Source organism: Dermacentor variabilis, chromosome 2 (genome assembly GCF_050947875.1).
Source record: "Dermacentor variabilis isolate Ectoservices chromosome 2, ASM5094787v1, whole genome shotgun sequence".
Classification (NCBI taxonomy): domain Eukaryota; kingdom Metazoa; phylum Arthropoda; class Arachnida; order Ixodida; family Ixodidae; genus Dermacentor; species Dermacentor variabilis.
In genome coordinates this window covers 95151363-95166643 of record NC_134569.1, presented here as the reverse complement: position 1 = coordinate 95166643, position 15281 = coordinate 95151363, and the positions used below count along the sequence as shown (strand labels likewise).

The 15281-nt window shown below is 50.6% G+C and overlaps 1 protein-coding gene across 2 annotated transcripts in view; it reads left to right on the top strand.

Moving 5' to 3' along the window:
- Positions 1–15281, top strand: part of LOC142572326 (uncharacterized) — an 85238-nt gene that overhangs the window by 50669 nt on the left and 19288 nt on the right. For both annotated transcript variants that reach the window (XM_075681344.1, XM_075681343.1), the window contains exons 17-22: positions 4–6237; positions 11535–11576; positions 11698–11817; positions 12625–12930; positions 13936–13989; positions 15216–15263. In XM_075681344.1, the coding sequence (XP_075537459.1) occupies positions 4–6237; positions 11535–11576; positions 11698–11817; positions 12625–12930; positions 13936–13989; positions 15216–15263 (6804 nt within the window). The remainder of the gene's footprint in view (positions 1–3; positions 6238–11534; positions 11577–11697; positions 11818–12624; positions 12931–13935; positions 13990–15215; positions 15264–15281) is intronic.

The window sequence follows — 15281 nt, the reverse complement described above, 5'->3', positions numbered from 1 at the left end:
CAGCGTCCCGGCAATATTTCGTCTTCACGGGCCACATCGCCACAGCCGGTGAGAGGTCGACACACGTGCCATTCACAAACCGGATGCGCATCCTGGCGTACAGCTACAGGAATGCCCGACTCCTGCATGACGCTCTGTCCGCATGTCCAAGTTTCGCGAGTGCGTCGCTTCTCACGATGCAGAAGCGAATGGACGCCGACGCAGCGGCTGACCAGGCTGAGTACTTCGGCAGCTACGGAGGCGCCTCTGGTCCTCTCTATGGTTCAGCCTCCGGTGACACTCAGCATGCCGAGCCGAAAATCTCCGGCGGATACGGCACGTACAAAGAGGGAAGATCTGCGTCAGCTGCTTACGGAGCCCCGAGCTACGGAGCAGCGCCAGCTTCGCCGAGTTACGACTGGGCTGTCCACACAGCCGGGTCCGCGTATAGCCCAGCACCTGCACCCGGCTACGCCGTTCCGGCAGCGACAGTCGGTTACGGGGCTCAGCCGCCACCGCATCCTGCTTATGGTGTAACCTCTCCGCCAAGTTATCGCTACGCGCAATCACCTCCGAATTACAATGCCGCTACTGCGAGCTATGGCGATTCGACAGTGACGGCTCGCTACGCCGCTCCATCTCCGAGCTATGGCGGTAGTACTCCAAGCCAGAGCTACAACTTAGCCATGTCCCCGCCAAGGTACAACGGCGCCCCCGCTTCTAGTTACAGCGGATCAGCGCATGTTGCAGCTCCCGGTTACGGGGCACCTCAAAGTTCCACCTATGGATCAGGCTACAGTTCCGCAACTGGTGCCCCTGGATACAATTCCGCAACAACTGTCCCTACCTACGGCGGAGGCTCTGGTCATGGGTCAAGCTACGACGCTACCTCGTACAGCGGAGCAGCGACTGCAGCCCCAAGCTACGCCGGGACTGCGCCCGCAGCTTACATACCCGCAGCGCCAAGCTATGGACATCCTCCTCCTCCTGCTCCTGCTCACAATAGCGCTCCTGCCTCTGGATACGGCGCGCAAGCTCAGCCTTCCAACTACGGTTCTGCCCCACAGCCAGCGTACAACAGTGGTTCGGCTCCGGCTTACGGTTCTTCGAATTCTTACTCCCCGGGACACTCGTACAATGCTGCTAAAGAAGAGGCCGTACACGGGCCGAGCTACAACTCTGCTCCTGCACCTTCTTATGGCGCGACTTCGGCGGGTAGTTATGATTCTGCGAGCGCGACAAACTACGCCACTGTGGGTGCAACGCAAGCTCCTAGCTACGCGGCACCCGCTCCAAGTGCAAGCTACGGTGTGACGGGACACGGAGGCGCTTCGGCCTCTGTGTACAACCAAGGCAGCAACAACCAAGCAGGTGCGGGTTACGGTGCTGGAGCGTCTAGTCACAGCTCAGGCACTCCGAGTTCCTCAAGCTATGGCTTAGCACCATCAGCAAATTATGGCGCACGCCCCCCTGATGCATCCAATTACGGACCATCAAACTACAACGCTGCTCAGCAAAAGGCTCCGGCTAACAGCAAACCTGCTCCAGGATACGTGTCTTCGTCGTCTGGAAACTATGGCTCTGGTATGGCTGCCAGTTATGGCCCCGCGCCTCGTCCTGGCTACAAAAGTCCTCCTGCTTATGCTCCAGCTGCTAATCCCAGTTACGGTTCACCTGCTGCTGCCTACAGTAACGGAGCATTGCCTTCATCTGGAGCATATAGATCAGGGTACAGCCCTGCTGCCGCAGCGAACGGTCAAGCTTCCTCATCAACCTACGGACCACCTACGTACAGTGGTGGGACCGACGCAGCCTACCGAGGCAGCGCGTATAACGGTTACCAAGATGTAACTTATGTGCCTCCATACGGAATGGCCCCGCCGGCTGCCTACGAGCCACTGTACCCTAATCAAGAAGACTATGCCACAGTGATCTCTTACGTTCCGACGGACGCTTCTGAGGTCGAATACTCTGCTGGCGCTCAGGATTCGCACGATAAGACGGGATACGGTTCGAACGGCGCGACCTACTCTCCCCCGCCGTACGCTGCTCCTGCTTACAGACAGCCAACCTACTCTCCTCCAGCTCCTTCAGCCTACACAGTTGCTCCTTCGTCTTATGGAGGCAATATTGGATACGACTCGCCATACGGTACTCACGCACCCCCATCTTCTGGGCACAGCGGACAGGCCTCAAATGGAGCGCATTCCAATCCGGTTTATTCTTCAGCGTCATACGGTTCCGCTGGACCGTCGGCGCACAACCCACCTCCGGCAGCCCCCGCCTATGCTGCGCCAAGCTATCCTGCCACCGGTGACAAAATTCCTTCCTACGGCGGCGCAGCTCCTAGCCAATCATACAGTTCCGCATCGCACGCGGCATCGGCTGTATCCTACCCTCCACCCTCGTACGCTGCGCCAGCCTACACCCAGCCGTCTTATGGCAGCCGTGCCGCAGCCCCATATCACGCGCCGGTTCCGCATGGTACCGCCGGCGGAAGCTACCTTGCCAACACCAAAAGCGCGGGCTCTTCTGGGGCCTCCTACAACTCTGCCAGTTTTGACTCCTCGCCTTATTTCTCACCTAAGTATCCGCAAGCATCATACGCGCCGGCTGCTTCTCCGGGTCCAAAGTACCCGTCCCCTATGCCAAGTGCAACTTCCTACGGACAAAATCCCGCTCCAGCTTACAACGCGCCTGCTTCGTCGGCTGCATCGTACACAACCGCGCCGGCTGCACCCGCTTATGCGACGCAGCAGTCGTACGACAAGATAGCGCATAAGCCTCCCACTGCTGGGCAGCAAAGCTACATCAACGCTCCAGGGCCTGCAACTATGTACGGTCCCCCGCCTTATTCTGTCCCATCGTACGGCCCGGTCTCAGCAGGACAGGGCATGGCCTACGTCACCGCAGGTTACGACCAGGCACCCCATGGTAGCAGCAGTCACACAGCGACCGTGTCTGCGCCCGCATACGCCGCCCCGAAGCCATACGCTTCTCAATCACAGTATGGTAGCGCGCCACCTGCTAGTAGCGGCAGCTCGTATAATCCAGCCACGTATGTCACAACGGCTGGGTATTCAGGAGCCGACGGACACGATGCGTCATATGGCATGGCTCCGTCCTACCGGTCGCCGGCTAAAGCTTACGAACCGACTCAAGGTCGCAACCCTTCTAACGACGGTCAGCCAACCCCGTCTTATGCCGCTCCAGCCTATGGCACAGATGACAAGCAGCAGTCCTCATATGATGGTTCTTCCCCGTCGCAGGCTTATACGACGTCTTCTTACGGCTCAGTTTCTTACACAACGCAGGGATCAAGTCCTGCTTCCTACAGCGCAACTTACGCTCCCGCAGCGCACAACGCGCCAGGTTATTCTATGCCTTCGAGTAACGCGCCGACAAGAGCTGAAGCGGCGGCTGCTTCAGGACCTGCGGAATATTCGGGAGCGACTTACGCCCCACCGCCTTACAACGCACCGAGCTACAGTGCTTCGAGCGCGCCACCGTCTTATTCAGCGCCATCGTACGGAGCTTCCAATGTCGCACCTTCGTCAGCGAGCCAAACGTACAATCCTGCGTATGGCTCAGTTGGTGCAACGGTGCCGTCCTATGCCGGGTTGCCCAAGGCACCATCGGCGACATCCAGTGCTGGAAAGCCCTACAGCGTCGCCACCGCCACCGTGCCACCACCGGTGTATTCTGTAGCTTCATACGCGCCACCTGCTTACGTTTCCCCCAACTACGTCCAACCTTCGTATGCTGTTACTTATGCTCCACCCGCTTACGCCCAGCCCGACAACTTTGCCGCTGCGGCAGCCCCACCTACTTACAGCCATCCATCTTACGCCCCGTCTTACGCTCCTCCCGCTCACTCTGCTCCAGTCTATGCGCCTATGGCTTCCTATGGTCACGTCCCGCACCAACCGTTGTACCCTGCCCCAGCGTACTTAACTGTTACTTATGCTCCGGCGGCATACGTCCCTGGTCCATACGGTCAGCCTTCGTACACTCCCCCTGGCTACTCTGCTCCTCTCTACCCTCCCCACGTCCAGCCTACATATGCAGCTGCAGCGTATCCATTTCCTTCTTACGCAGGCCAGCCGTATCCGCCCCATCACGGCCCACAATATCCCCATCCTTCACACAATCCGCAGCATTACGGCGGCGCAACCTACGCTCCACCAGCGTACTCGGCACCTTCTTATGGTGCTTCCTACGCGCCACCAGCTTACTCGGCACCTTCGTACGCTCATCCCTCCTACAACGTGCCCGCCAATTTAGTTTCCTATGCGCCACCAACGTATTCTGCCCCCCAGTACCCGCAGCCAGCTTATAGCAAGGAGGTTTACAGTGCGTCTTACGCACCTCCGGCGTATGCAGTCCCGTCCTACTCTAAACCATCGCATACGCAGCCATCGTACGGCGCCTCCATCGCACCGATGATTTACAAGGCACCAGCTTCCGCTGGACCCACGTACGGCCAGCCCGCGCACCAGAACACGGCAGCACACATGGTCGCCGCCCAGCACGTTCCTGCATACGGCGGCTACACAAGTGTAGCAGCTGGTCCCGTCAAGTATCCTGTGGGACATCATGCAGCGCCGTCCTACGGCGATAACGCTGGCCAAAATGCCGCTTACGGTCAGCCCTCGTATCAGCGCTACCCACAACATGCTGTGACGATGTCTTACACTTTGCCGGCACAACCACTTCCGTCTTACTTTTCCCCATCATACGGCAATCAGGCTTACGGTGCCCCAGTAAGTGTTTCGGCAAATACTTACCGGCCTGCAAACCCGAACTATGGTCCCGCGCCTCAGCGAAGACCTGCCGAAGGCGCTACATACGCACCAGCTGGTTCGCATGGAGCTGGTTCTTATGGGCAAGCTTCTGCTTACGGTTCGGAGATGAAGTCGCACGCGACGTCCGCTCCGCCTTCTTATTCCGCTCCTCCGTCTTACGTGCCCGCAACTGCAGTAGGAGCAGGTGGTGGTAGTGGCGCTTACGTGGCCGCCGCCGGCACCTCGTACGGCAGCGGCGGTGGAAGCGACGTCTCATACGGGAAAGGGCCACCGCAAAGCGGAGCGTACACTACAATGTCGTACACTGCCCCCGCGCCAAGCTATGAATCCGGGTACACCACCTACTCTCCCTCTGGTCAGTCGCAATACACAACGTACGCCACACCGAGCAGCTACTCACCTTCGTACACCACCTACGCCGCGCCATCGAGTCAGCCGGGTTACACTACTTACAGTTACCCCTCGCCGACTTACACTACGCGCGCTCCGAGCTATTCTCAGCCGTCGTACACGACTTACGCGACACCGACAGCATATTCACCGGCGTCGGCAACTACGCATTCACTGGCATACTCAGGCCACTCGGAGCCTGACTACGGGTATTCTGGCAACAGCGGGCCCGCCTCGTACAGTGATATCTATGCACCCACAAGTTCCCCGGCTCCCAGCTACTCTTCGCCCAACTATCATCCGCCTGCCACCTATTCGCCAGGCTATGTAGAGCCAGGTTACATGCCTGCCAGCTATGCCGCTCCAGTCGGTTACACTACAGTGAGCTACTCAGCGGTTACCCACGCATCACAGGGCTACAATTCTCCGAGCTATTCGCGACCCGCGTACTCGGCTCCTTCGTACAGTGAGGCCAGCCACGCTCCCGCGGGCTACTCCATCCCTACTGCTGGGTACCCGGCGGTCACCCATGCACCGCCCGGATATTCTGCACCTAACCACTCTCCACCACCATACTCAGAGCCTCTGCACGCCGATCCCGGTTACCCTTCGCCTACCTACACGGCTGTCACCGACGTACCTGCTGGCTACTCAGCAGCTCCTCACATGCCTCCACCCCACTCGGCTCATGGCTACGGGGAAGCCCCTTATGCGCCAGCAGCTCAGTCAGCACCCGCCTACTCGCCAGCGCTGTCGGACTACCGATCTCCCGCTACCGACTACCCAGCTCCGGCTCTGGTGCAACCTTCCTACGGCAGGTCAGTCCACCCTGAGACCATGATGCGCTACGCCCCTGCGAAGACGCTTGAGTCATCTTACAAGGAAGCTTACCCAATGGGGCCGCTAAAAGTTCCGCCACAAGCGCCGCCACAGGCGCCGCCAGAAGTGTCGCCAGAAATGCCACCGTACAAGCCTAAATGCCCTCAGGCCGCGCACACTTGTCCCGTATGCCCGCCAGTTTTGGACAAGGAGCTGCTTAAGAACATCTGCAACTATGATTTTGGTGAGTGACGCCGCTTCCTTATTGTAACATACTTATCTGCTTCCTTTGACCGCAAGCTTTTGCCGCCGATACTACGGCCGGTGGCCATTAAGGCCAAGGGATTGACAACGTTGACGGCGACAGAGAGAAACCTTTTTTAATAAAATCCAGGCCTATCGGTGTATATTCAATCGCCTACACGCTACTCTGCATAGGGTAGGGGATTGGGGACAGAAATACCCTAGAAGGAGAGGAATAGCGGGAAGAGCAAAAAAAAAAGGCGCCTAAATGAGTGATGATGGTATCGCAGGTAAGACAAAGGTATTGCCGTAAATGAGCTGAATTAAGCAAATAGGTCAATTAAGCTAAAGTCATGAAGCAGTGAAGAAAATAATCTTAAGCTTGATGTCGCTTTGAAGAAGTCGTAGTACCTAGTATGTTTCTTGACGGAACATGGTTATAACCGCGCGCGTTTTGAGGACAGGACACGGAAAGAATGCACACAGGACAGTCGCCGAAAGTAGCATGCTTCCTTCGGCATTCTTGGGAAGCAGACAGCGTCCTACTAAAATATCATGTCATCTCGTCTCTGTATACCCTGGGCATATCAACTAAGTATATTCCATGGCCTCTAACGGGCACCACACCTGTCGCAATATGGGTTGGTGGTCAGTCTAAAATAGCACAGGTTGGTGAATGCCAGATGGATCCGATGGTACATTGTCTCATGGTGATGGAAAAGCGGACGTGGAGGTCTTTATCTTAGGATAGGGTCGATTAGGTGAAGCAAGTGAGGTTGATTAAGCAACAAACTCCACAGGCGATTCCTTTCCGCGTGGGTGTATATTCTGGCCATTACAGATGCGGCGGATCTTGAAAAGTATATTTGCCAGAAATTTATTAACTATAGGCTTCTGCGGGCAGCTACATCCGCTTTCTTTCATTTCCATATACGCCGCATAATTCATGCATGCATGCACGCGAGTGCCAGCGTTTAGACTACTGCACGCAACTTGTACGCCATCCTTTAAGCGACATCAATCTGTTGTTATCTTAGTGCGCGTAAGTGCATACGTATCGGTACATTGAGTATTAGTCATACTTCCCTTTTATGACCCCACCAATTCATGCTGGCTAACACTTAATTGTGAACCAATTGCGGCGCTTTCCTATGCGACGTGTCTCAATGCGCAAAATTATGCTTACTCAACAAAACAAGAAAGAAAAAACACATTTTAATGTGCTTCTAATGCAGAACTTACAGAAAACTGCGAGTCGGTTGAGCACTGGAGCGTACTGGAACGGACGCTGGAGCAGTTCAGACCTCTTACACGGTTCACACCAGCGATCCATACAAGAATGTTCGCAATGCTGGTCATAGAGGGCTGGCTATACACGGTGTCCCACGTAACTTGAGCCAAGATTTTAAATATGAAAGGCACGTCGGACGCGAATTTCTAAGGCATCCCGGTCTCGCTTCGAAAAGTAATGAGCTTCCCTTTGAGTTATCATACATTGTTTCTTTCCTCATTTCCTCCGTTTTTTCCTCTTAAGTAATTACTCACGGCAGGTTTCTTTTCCATTGCCGCCACCCATGAGATTATTTCAGCCTCTCCGACTTTACGCTTGACGTTCTTTGATGCTGTGTTGCTCACCCTACAGGCCGCATACTTGCTGGTAAGCTTCCTAGTTCTTTTCCTCCACTGTGAATCAATGTTTCTCCTGTACAGATACCTGAACACTTTTCCAGCCCATTTACTTTCTTCCATATTCCGCAGTCGTTCTTCATACTCAATTTTAGTTCGAGCTTCCCTCACTTCAAAACTAGTCCAGCCCATATAACCCTGCACAGCTTCATTTGTAATCTTCCCGTGAGAGCCCAATGCGAGGCGACCCACTGACCTTTGGTTGCCGTCGAGTCCTGATTGTACCCCTGGTTTAAAGCAAACAACCGCATTTGCAAAAGTAAGTCCTGGAACCATTACACCTTTCAACATACCTCGGAGTACCTCGCACCTATTGTATCTCCATAGCGCTCTGTGCTTCATTGTGGCTGCATTTCTCTTCCCCTTCACTGTTCTTGTTTTTTTCCTGTGTTTCGATATATCTATTGCCTTCGTGTATCCATATACCAAGATATTTATATTCTGTTACCAGAGGTATTTCCTGGCCCTGTATCGCCACTGTCTGTTCACTGTTTTCATTGAACACCACAACACCTGATTTTCTAACACTAAATTTTAAACCCAAATTGTTGCCTTCCTGTCAACAGATATTAGCCAAATGTTGCAAATCACTTTGCTTGTTAGCTAGCAGCACAATGTCGTCCGCATAAAAGAAACCTGGAAGCTGCTGCTCTAATACTGTACTCACCTGTTTGTATGAGAGAGTAAAGCCGATATTACTTCCTTCTAACAGCCTCTCCATCCTCACCATGTACATCATAAACAGCAGTGGGGATAAAGGGCACCCCTGCCTCAGTCCCTTGTCGATATGAACTTTCTCCTCGCTCCTCATCCCTTCCCACTCAACGCAAGCGGTATTTTCTAGCTAAACCTCTCTCAAAAGCTGTAGACAATCGTCACCTAAGCCTTCCCCTTCCAGAATATCCCACAAAATGTTGCCGTCTGCGTTGTCATAGGCTCCTGTAACGTCTAAAAAGGCCACATATAACGGTCTGCTTGCTACTTTTGATATTTCAATACACTGAGCAAGAACAAATAAATTATCATATAAACGCCTGCCTATTCTTAAGCCATTCTGAAGTTCTCCCGAATGCCATTATTCTCTGCCCATGCTTGAAGCTTTAATTTGATTTCCTGCATTGTTAGCCTGTATATTACCGATGTAATAGTCAGCGGTCTATACGAGTGAATTCTATCTTTCTCCCCCTTACCTTTATAAATTAAATTCATTCTACTTTGTCGCCAACTGTCTGGTATCCGTCTACCATTTAAAGTTTTTTCCACTGCTTTCACCAGAGCTTCCTTACTTTTTGCTCCTAGTTCATTAATCAACCTAACGGGAACCTCGTCTAGCCCTGTGGCTGTGCGCTTAGGAATTTTTTCTTCGGCTTTCTCCCAGTTGAAATTTGTCAGCACCAGCTCCTTTTCCACCTGGGTCTCTTTCATGCTCTTTTTTTCTTCAAATACAACCTCATCATTGCCTTGGAAAGATTCGGCTGTTATTTTTCGAATGTAATTTATTGCCGCTCCTCCTTCCATTCTGTTTTCAGCTTCGTCTAGGATATGTGGTTGTATTGTAAGTTGACTTCCTGCCTAATAATTTCACGTGGTTCCAAAATATTCTAGGTGCGACCTTCTTTTTCTCACATATTTCTGACAACCAACGTTCACTTTCACCTTTTAATTTTGCTTGCACCAGTATTTGAACCATAGGCTTTTTCTCCAGGTAAGTTTCCCATTTACTGGTTACTTCATCCTGCGGCAACTGCGCCTTCTTTGCCTGCCTATGCTCTCGAGATGCTTTCTTTCGTTCTGCGATCGCTTCTTGTATCTCCCTGTTCCACCAGCTTTTCGGTTTCTTTGTTCCTTTCCAACGAACATGTTGTTTCCCTTTCCGTATTTCTGCCGTTATTACACTTAGAAGCTCACTATATTCCCACTCTTTATTTGGCCATTTGCCAAGTTCTTCCTCGACTCTAGTGACTATAGTTCTTATTTGTTCAGCTTTCAAATTTGGACTGGCTATTTTGCACTCCTTGCTCTCTTTCCCAACTGCATAACCCATTTTTAAAATGATACGTTTATGGTCACTCCCTATGCTGCTATACCCTTCGTCATCAATGACCGTTTCTCTCAACTTATCATGAATTCCTTCTGTTATCAGACAGTAATCAATGGTTGATTGCCGGTTTCCCACTTCCCACGTGATCTGCCCTTCACACTTGGGCCCTGTATTCACGATAACGACGTTATGTTGCTCACACAGGTCTAACATTGACTTCCCGGTGTTGTCGGTATAATCATCTAAATCCTGTGTGTGGGCATTCATGTCACCTAATAGGATAACTTCAGCACCATTCCCGAAATACTTAATGTCAGCGCTTATGCATTCCACCAACTCTTTATTCTTCTCTGTGCAATAATTTCCGGTCCACAAATACGTAACGCACAGCCACGTTTTTTTCCACTCATTGTACCTGATAACCAAAGATGCTCTTGACATTTTGAATTTACTGTTTTCCATTTGGCTCCCTGATGGATGAGCATTCCGACTCCCCCTCCCTTTCTTTCCGACTTAGTCCTGTTGCACGCTTCCCAAACATAATTCTCAATCACTGGCGGCTCTTCCGAGTCTCTAAGGTGCGTTTCCGTAACGGTATACACCCCTATTTGTTCCTTATTCAACTGTTCCTCAATCTCAGCCCACGTTTCCTTTTTTCTGCCGCCCTGCATGTTTATGTAGCCTATTGCATGGCGAGCTCTCTTTCTTGCTTTCCTCCTTTTTCTGTTATCGACCGCGAGACTCTTCTGAGGTTCCCCTAGGGGACCTTCTTCATTACTACCTACTCTGGCCTCCTGAGCGCCTGTGGGCCCCTTAAAAAGCAACAGCGCGACCACCAAGTCGCCAGCCCGCCTCTCGTGCCAGCCTGCATGTAATTGAAGTGGATCCCGTCTCGTTTAAAACCGCCACACCTTCTCACTTCCCTGTTTACTTCGACAATCTCGAAGCCTTTCTCTCGGCTCATTTTCCATATCGCCTCATTAGCAGCCACTACGGCTCTTTGTACGTGACTGTCACGTACAGGCACCTCCGCCACTGTGCACACCACGATCTGCACGTGAGGGGATAGCTCGCGCGAGTCGTCCACCCCCTTCGCCAAGCGCTGGGCTAGTCCGGTCCCTTTCCTGTTTAGGACGTCATTTAGTCCACCTGCTACTATGACAAGGTTGCGCATATGTCGTGAAATATTATTAATAGTTTTACGTTATAGCTCCCCTTGGCGACAAACGGCTCTTACAAACGTTTTCTTTTTTTCGAGCTTCTTTCTTTTTTCATTCTTGCGAACTGTGTGCCGCTGGTCGGTCACGTTCGCTATCCAGGGCAAGTATTCGCAAAATCGTTATTACGCGAGAATTTTTCGTTATAGCGAATTCCAGCCAATTGTGAGGCTAAACATATAATTAGCGAAGGGCCTCGGCCAGTGGCAAATAGCACTGATACGAAAGAAAAGTTTTGTGAATTCGGCCCCAGACTGACAAGCGCCTGTTGTTGCGCTGCGTGCAAGAGTGGGCTTAGAGTTTTCCTGAAGGCAGCAACTTCTTAATAGTCCTTTCTTTTCTTTCTTTTTTTAGTTGCTGAAGCCGAAGTGAGCTATCCACCCCAGGCTGGGACACGTAAGTACGATATTCGTGGCTTACATCAAGTTATAGTGGCTCACTATAGTTAACGGTTAGGCGTAAGCGCCGCTTAAATGTACCGCATCAATAAACACCGTTACACTTTTTGTCTACGCAGCGTACGGAGGCCTTTGTTCTGAGATGTGCGTCGGTGAAACACTGCACGGAACAGCCTCCGTCATGGACAAGATTCGCTTCTCCATCAACAAGTACTGCTCCTGCAATACCGCGTATAAAGGTGAGTTTTGCGTACCCAAATCAAATTAATTTCGTAAACTGGCATCTTCTTAGGTTGGGTTAGCAGGTTCAGAAGGACGTAACGGTTATATTCCAATTCATCTCATTTCTCGCGCTCCGGCAGGGCGTCCGCGCGTCCATCCACTTACATAGTCACCGGGATCGGCCACTCATGAACTGTGTAAGAAATAAACAGAATCAAGGAAAGGGAATCCGTGAATTATATACCGGACCAGGGCTCATGTTCGCAAAAAAACTCGTACACTAGCATTGTTCGTGTCACCGCCTTGCCGTCTTGCCTGGAAGTCATTAAATCGCTATGCTGCAAAACGCGGTGTGGCATATTAACAGCCTCGTAGCATTTAATTAAGCCCTTCACATAGATTCCAATAGTTTTGTTGAATCTGCATATTCTTTCTTTCTTTCTTTCTTTCCTTCTTTCTTTCTTTCTTTCTTTCTTTTTTTACCAAAGCTTTCTTGGCCTTTTTTTGCATCCACCTAATTTTGGTGTTTACGTTTCAGCAGAGCATGTAAACGGTGCTTAGTGCGCGACCCATAAACGTGAGATTAAAGTCGTGACCAATGCGGCGCGCAAACATAAATATTGTTTGCTTAAGGTGCGAATAAACACAACTGTAGGCATCTCATTTAGCTGTATATCACTTAATTAGCCGCTTCCTTGAAGCTTCGCTTCACGTAGATACCACAATGTGACATTTATATTTGCATTTTCTTGTTTGCTTTCTTGCCTTCTCCCGTAACGAGAGGCTAAATCCGTGCTTGGCTAACGTTTTACGACACCCACCAGAATACGGGAAGGTGATCGTGTTCAGCACCCGGCACAGCTGGCGCTCCCACGGTGGCTCCTACGGAGAGTTGACGCTGGACGACAAGACCGTCCTGCTGCCCTCCAGCAAAGCTACCGTGAAGGCGCTCGCGGACGCTCTGCAAGGATGCAAGCGCAGCCACCGGTATCCGGGACGGCAGGCGTACGCGGACGCTGCTTACGCGGGACCGGCCGGCTGCCCGGACCCTTTCGACGAGTCGTGTCCCCTGTGTGCCAGCACCGTCGCTGCGGAGAGCCTGACCGCGGACCTGTGCAAGTCCGAATACGGTGAGAACAGAAAGAGGGCGAAGAGCGAAATAGTGCGAGCAAACGATGAAGAACGCGGCCCGTATTCGCAAAAAGTTCTTGCGCCTCGGTGAAGTTCGAAAGGACAAGAAGCGTCCATTAGTGAGAGCGAACCTATTATTGGCTTCGTGTTTGGCGTAGCATACAGCCTTCCGCTTTTGCGCCACTAAACCACATTAAACTATTATTGGCGAGGACCACCGTGCATCAGAAGAAAAGTTCCTACGAATAAATACCTTTGTGAATTTGGCTGCCCACGGTGGCCTTGGGATAGGGGAACGCCCCTAAAAGCACGAAATACATGAACTCACTTAGAAAACACGAGCGAGAAGAAGGAGGAGATCCGAAGGGATCAATTCTTTCTATGTCGCAACCATACGAATCCACACACAATGACGCCACAGAAAGCACAGGGAGCGATTCACAGAAAGGTCTCCACTAGACTTGTTCGTAAGAGAAAATTAAAGCCAACCCTGATACTCGGCGTATTATTAGCGAAGCCGGACGACGGATGGCAAGCAGCACTTACGGACGAAAAACTTTGTTAATGCGGGCCCAGTTCTATACGTAAAAACGTACCCGTGAGTACGGGACCAAAATTTTGGCGAGGGACAGTGACACGGCGTGGTGCTGCTTGTTTATGGTTCTATGTGGATCTCCTTTCGTCCGCTTAGCGGTAGGCTTGTCCTCTGGCATTGTTACCCCAATAGGGCCCGTGCTCTCCGCATTAACGAAACAAAAATATCTAAGACATACTGACGTTTCTTCTTGCAATATTCACTCTTATTATTATTACTTTTATCTGAAAGCGAGTAGCAGTCGCAATTAGAGGGTCTGTTTTTTTTTATTATAGGAATTTCCTTTTCTCTTCATTTCAATAAATAAAAAAAACGAGTATGTGACACTACAAATTATTCACAGACTTTTCTTACGTGTAACAGTGCATCATCAGATGACCTTTTATGCTTGTCTCTCACCTACTTGCAGCTTCGGTCGTCGCGATTGGGCTCGACTACCAGAAGATGGCCGTATACAAAAACGGTTCGTATACCAGTCGCCGTCTGCCTGTGTGATAATGCTGAGAGGGCGCTGAGAGACGTATATTTCTTCTTCACAAGCTTGCTTCATCCGTAAAGCTGCCTTTGCCTTCAGAACCACCGTGACAAACTCAGCCTCGATTTAGAAATTTAGTAGGGCAAATTAGTATTGCAGAATAAATAAAAAAAACTTGAAACACCGAAACAGCGAACCAACTCAGCTAATCGATTTTCCAGCTAGCTATTTCGAACTTTCTGTACTTGAAAGCAATATATTTAATTGATGATAACTGAAATGTCGGCAACTTTCGGGGCCAGCTTTTCAGCAATATTGTGATTGTCATATGAGCAGAAAAAAAAATATATGAGAAAGTAGTAAAATCTTTAAAACACATATCACAAGCATTATAGTGTCGACGCGATTGAATCTATGGCAAACGTAGCGGAAGCGTTAAAACACTTTGCAAAGTGACGTTTGTTTTTAATGTAAAGTAGACTGCCGTAACACTGCTTTCCTACAAAGTCAAAAAGTTATATTGCCTGAGCAGCGCGTCAGAGTGTGATTTGCATTCACTGCATAAGAATACTTTTGTGCAGGGGCGGGGTATCAACGGAACTTTACATTTCACTATGAGACCACTGCCTAAAAGAATAAGCTACAACAGGAACCGCGCAAACGATTCAAACGCCTTCCAGATGTGGACATATGCGCAAGGGCTCTCCCTTTCGTTTTCCCATCCTCTTGTTTTCTTTGTTCCGTTTACTCTGACGTTTTCCCTCTTTTTTAATTTTTTCCTTCTCTTTATTTAATTGTTACCTTCTGCTCCCTCTCCTGTTTCCTTGCCCGGTCATTCTATTATCGTTTTTAAATTGCATCATTAAGTAGGTGGAAATGTGTTCCTGCGGGACTCTCAGTTAAGTTTGGTTACTCTTTTGAGTTTAATACCGTTCATGTAGTAAATTAATGCAAATGCGAAAACGCTGCGCGGTTTGTGTCCGCAGTTGCCTTCTGACTGTTATGCTGTGTCTGACTCCGGCTCTCTGTGGCTAGTTCGAAGAGGCACTAATCGTACCGAAAAGTAAAATATATAGAGACAGGAAGGCAATTCTTTGCCACTCCAGCAACGATTCGTAGATAAAAGTCGACAGTTACATCGCCACTCGAGCACTGCCGCTTTTCTTTATCTTCTACTGTTTTACAAAGCTTCTAAATTGGTTTCTTTCCCACAGGGCGGTTCACATGGAAGCAGGCTTATCTCCCCGACATTCAAGTTAATGGTGAGCATTTTCATCTTT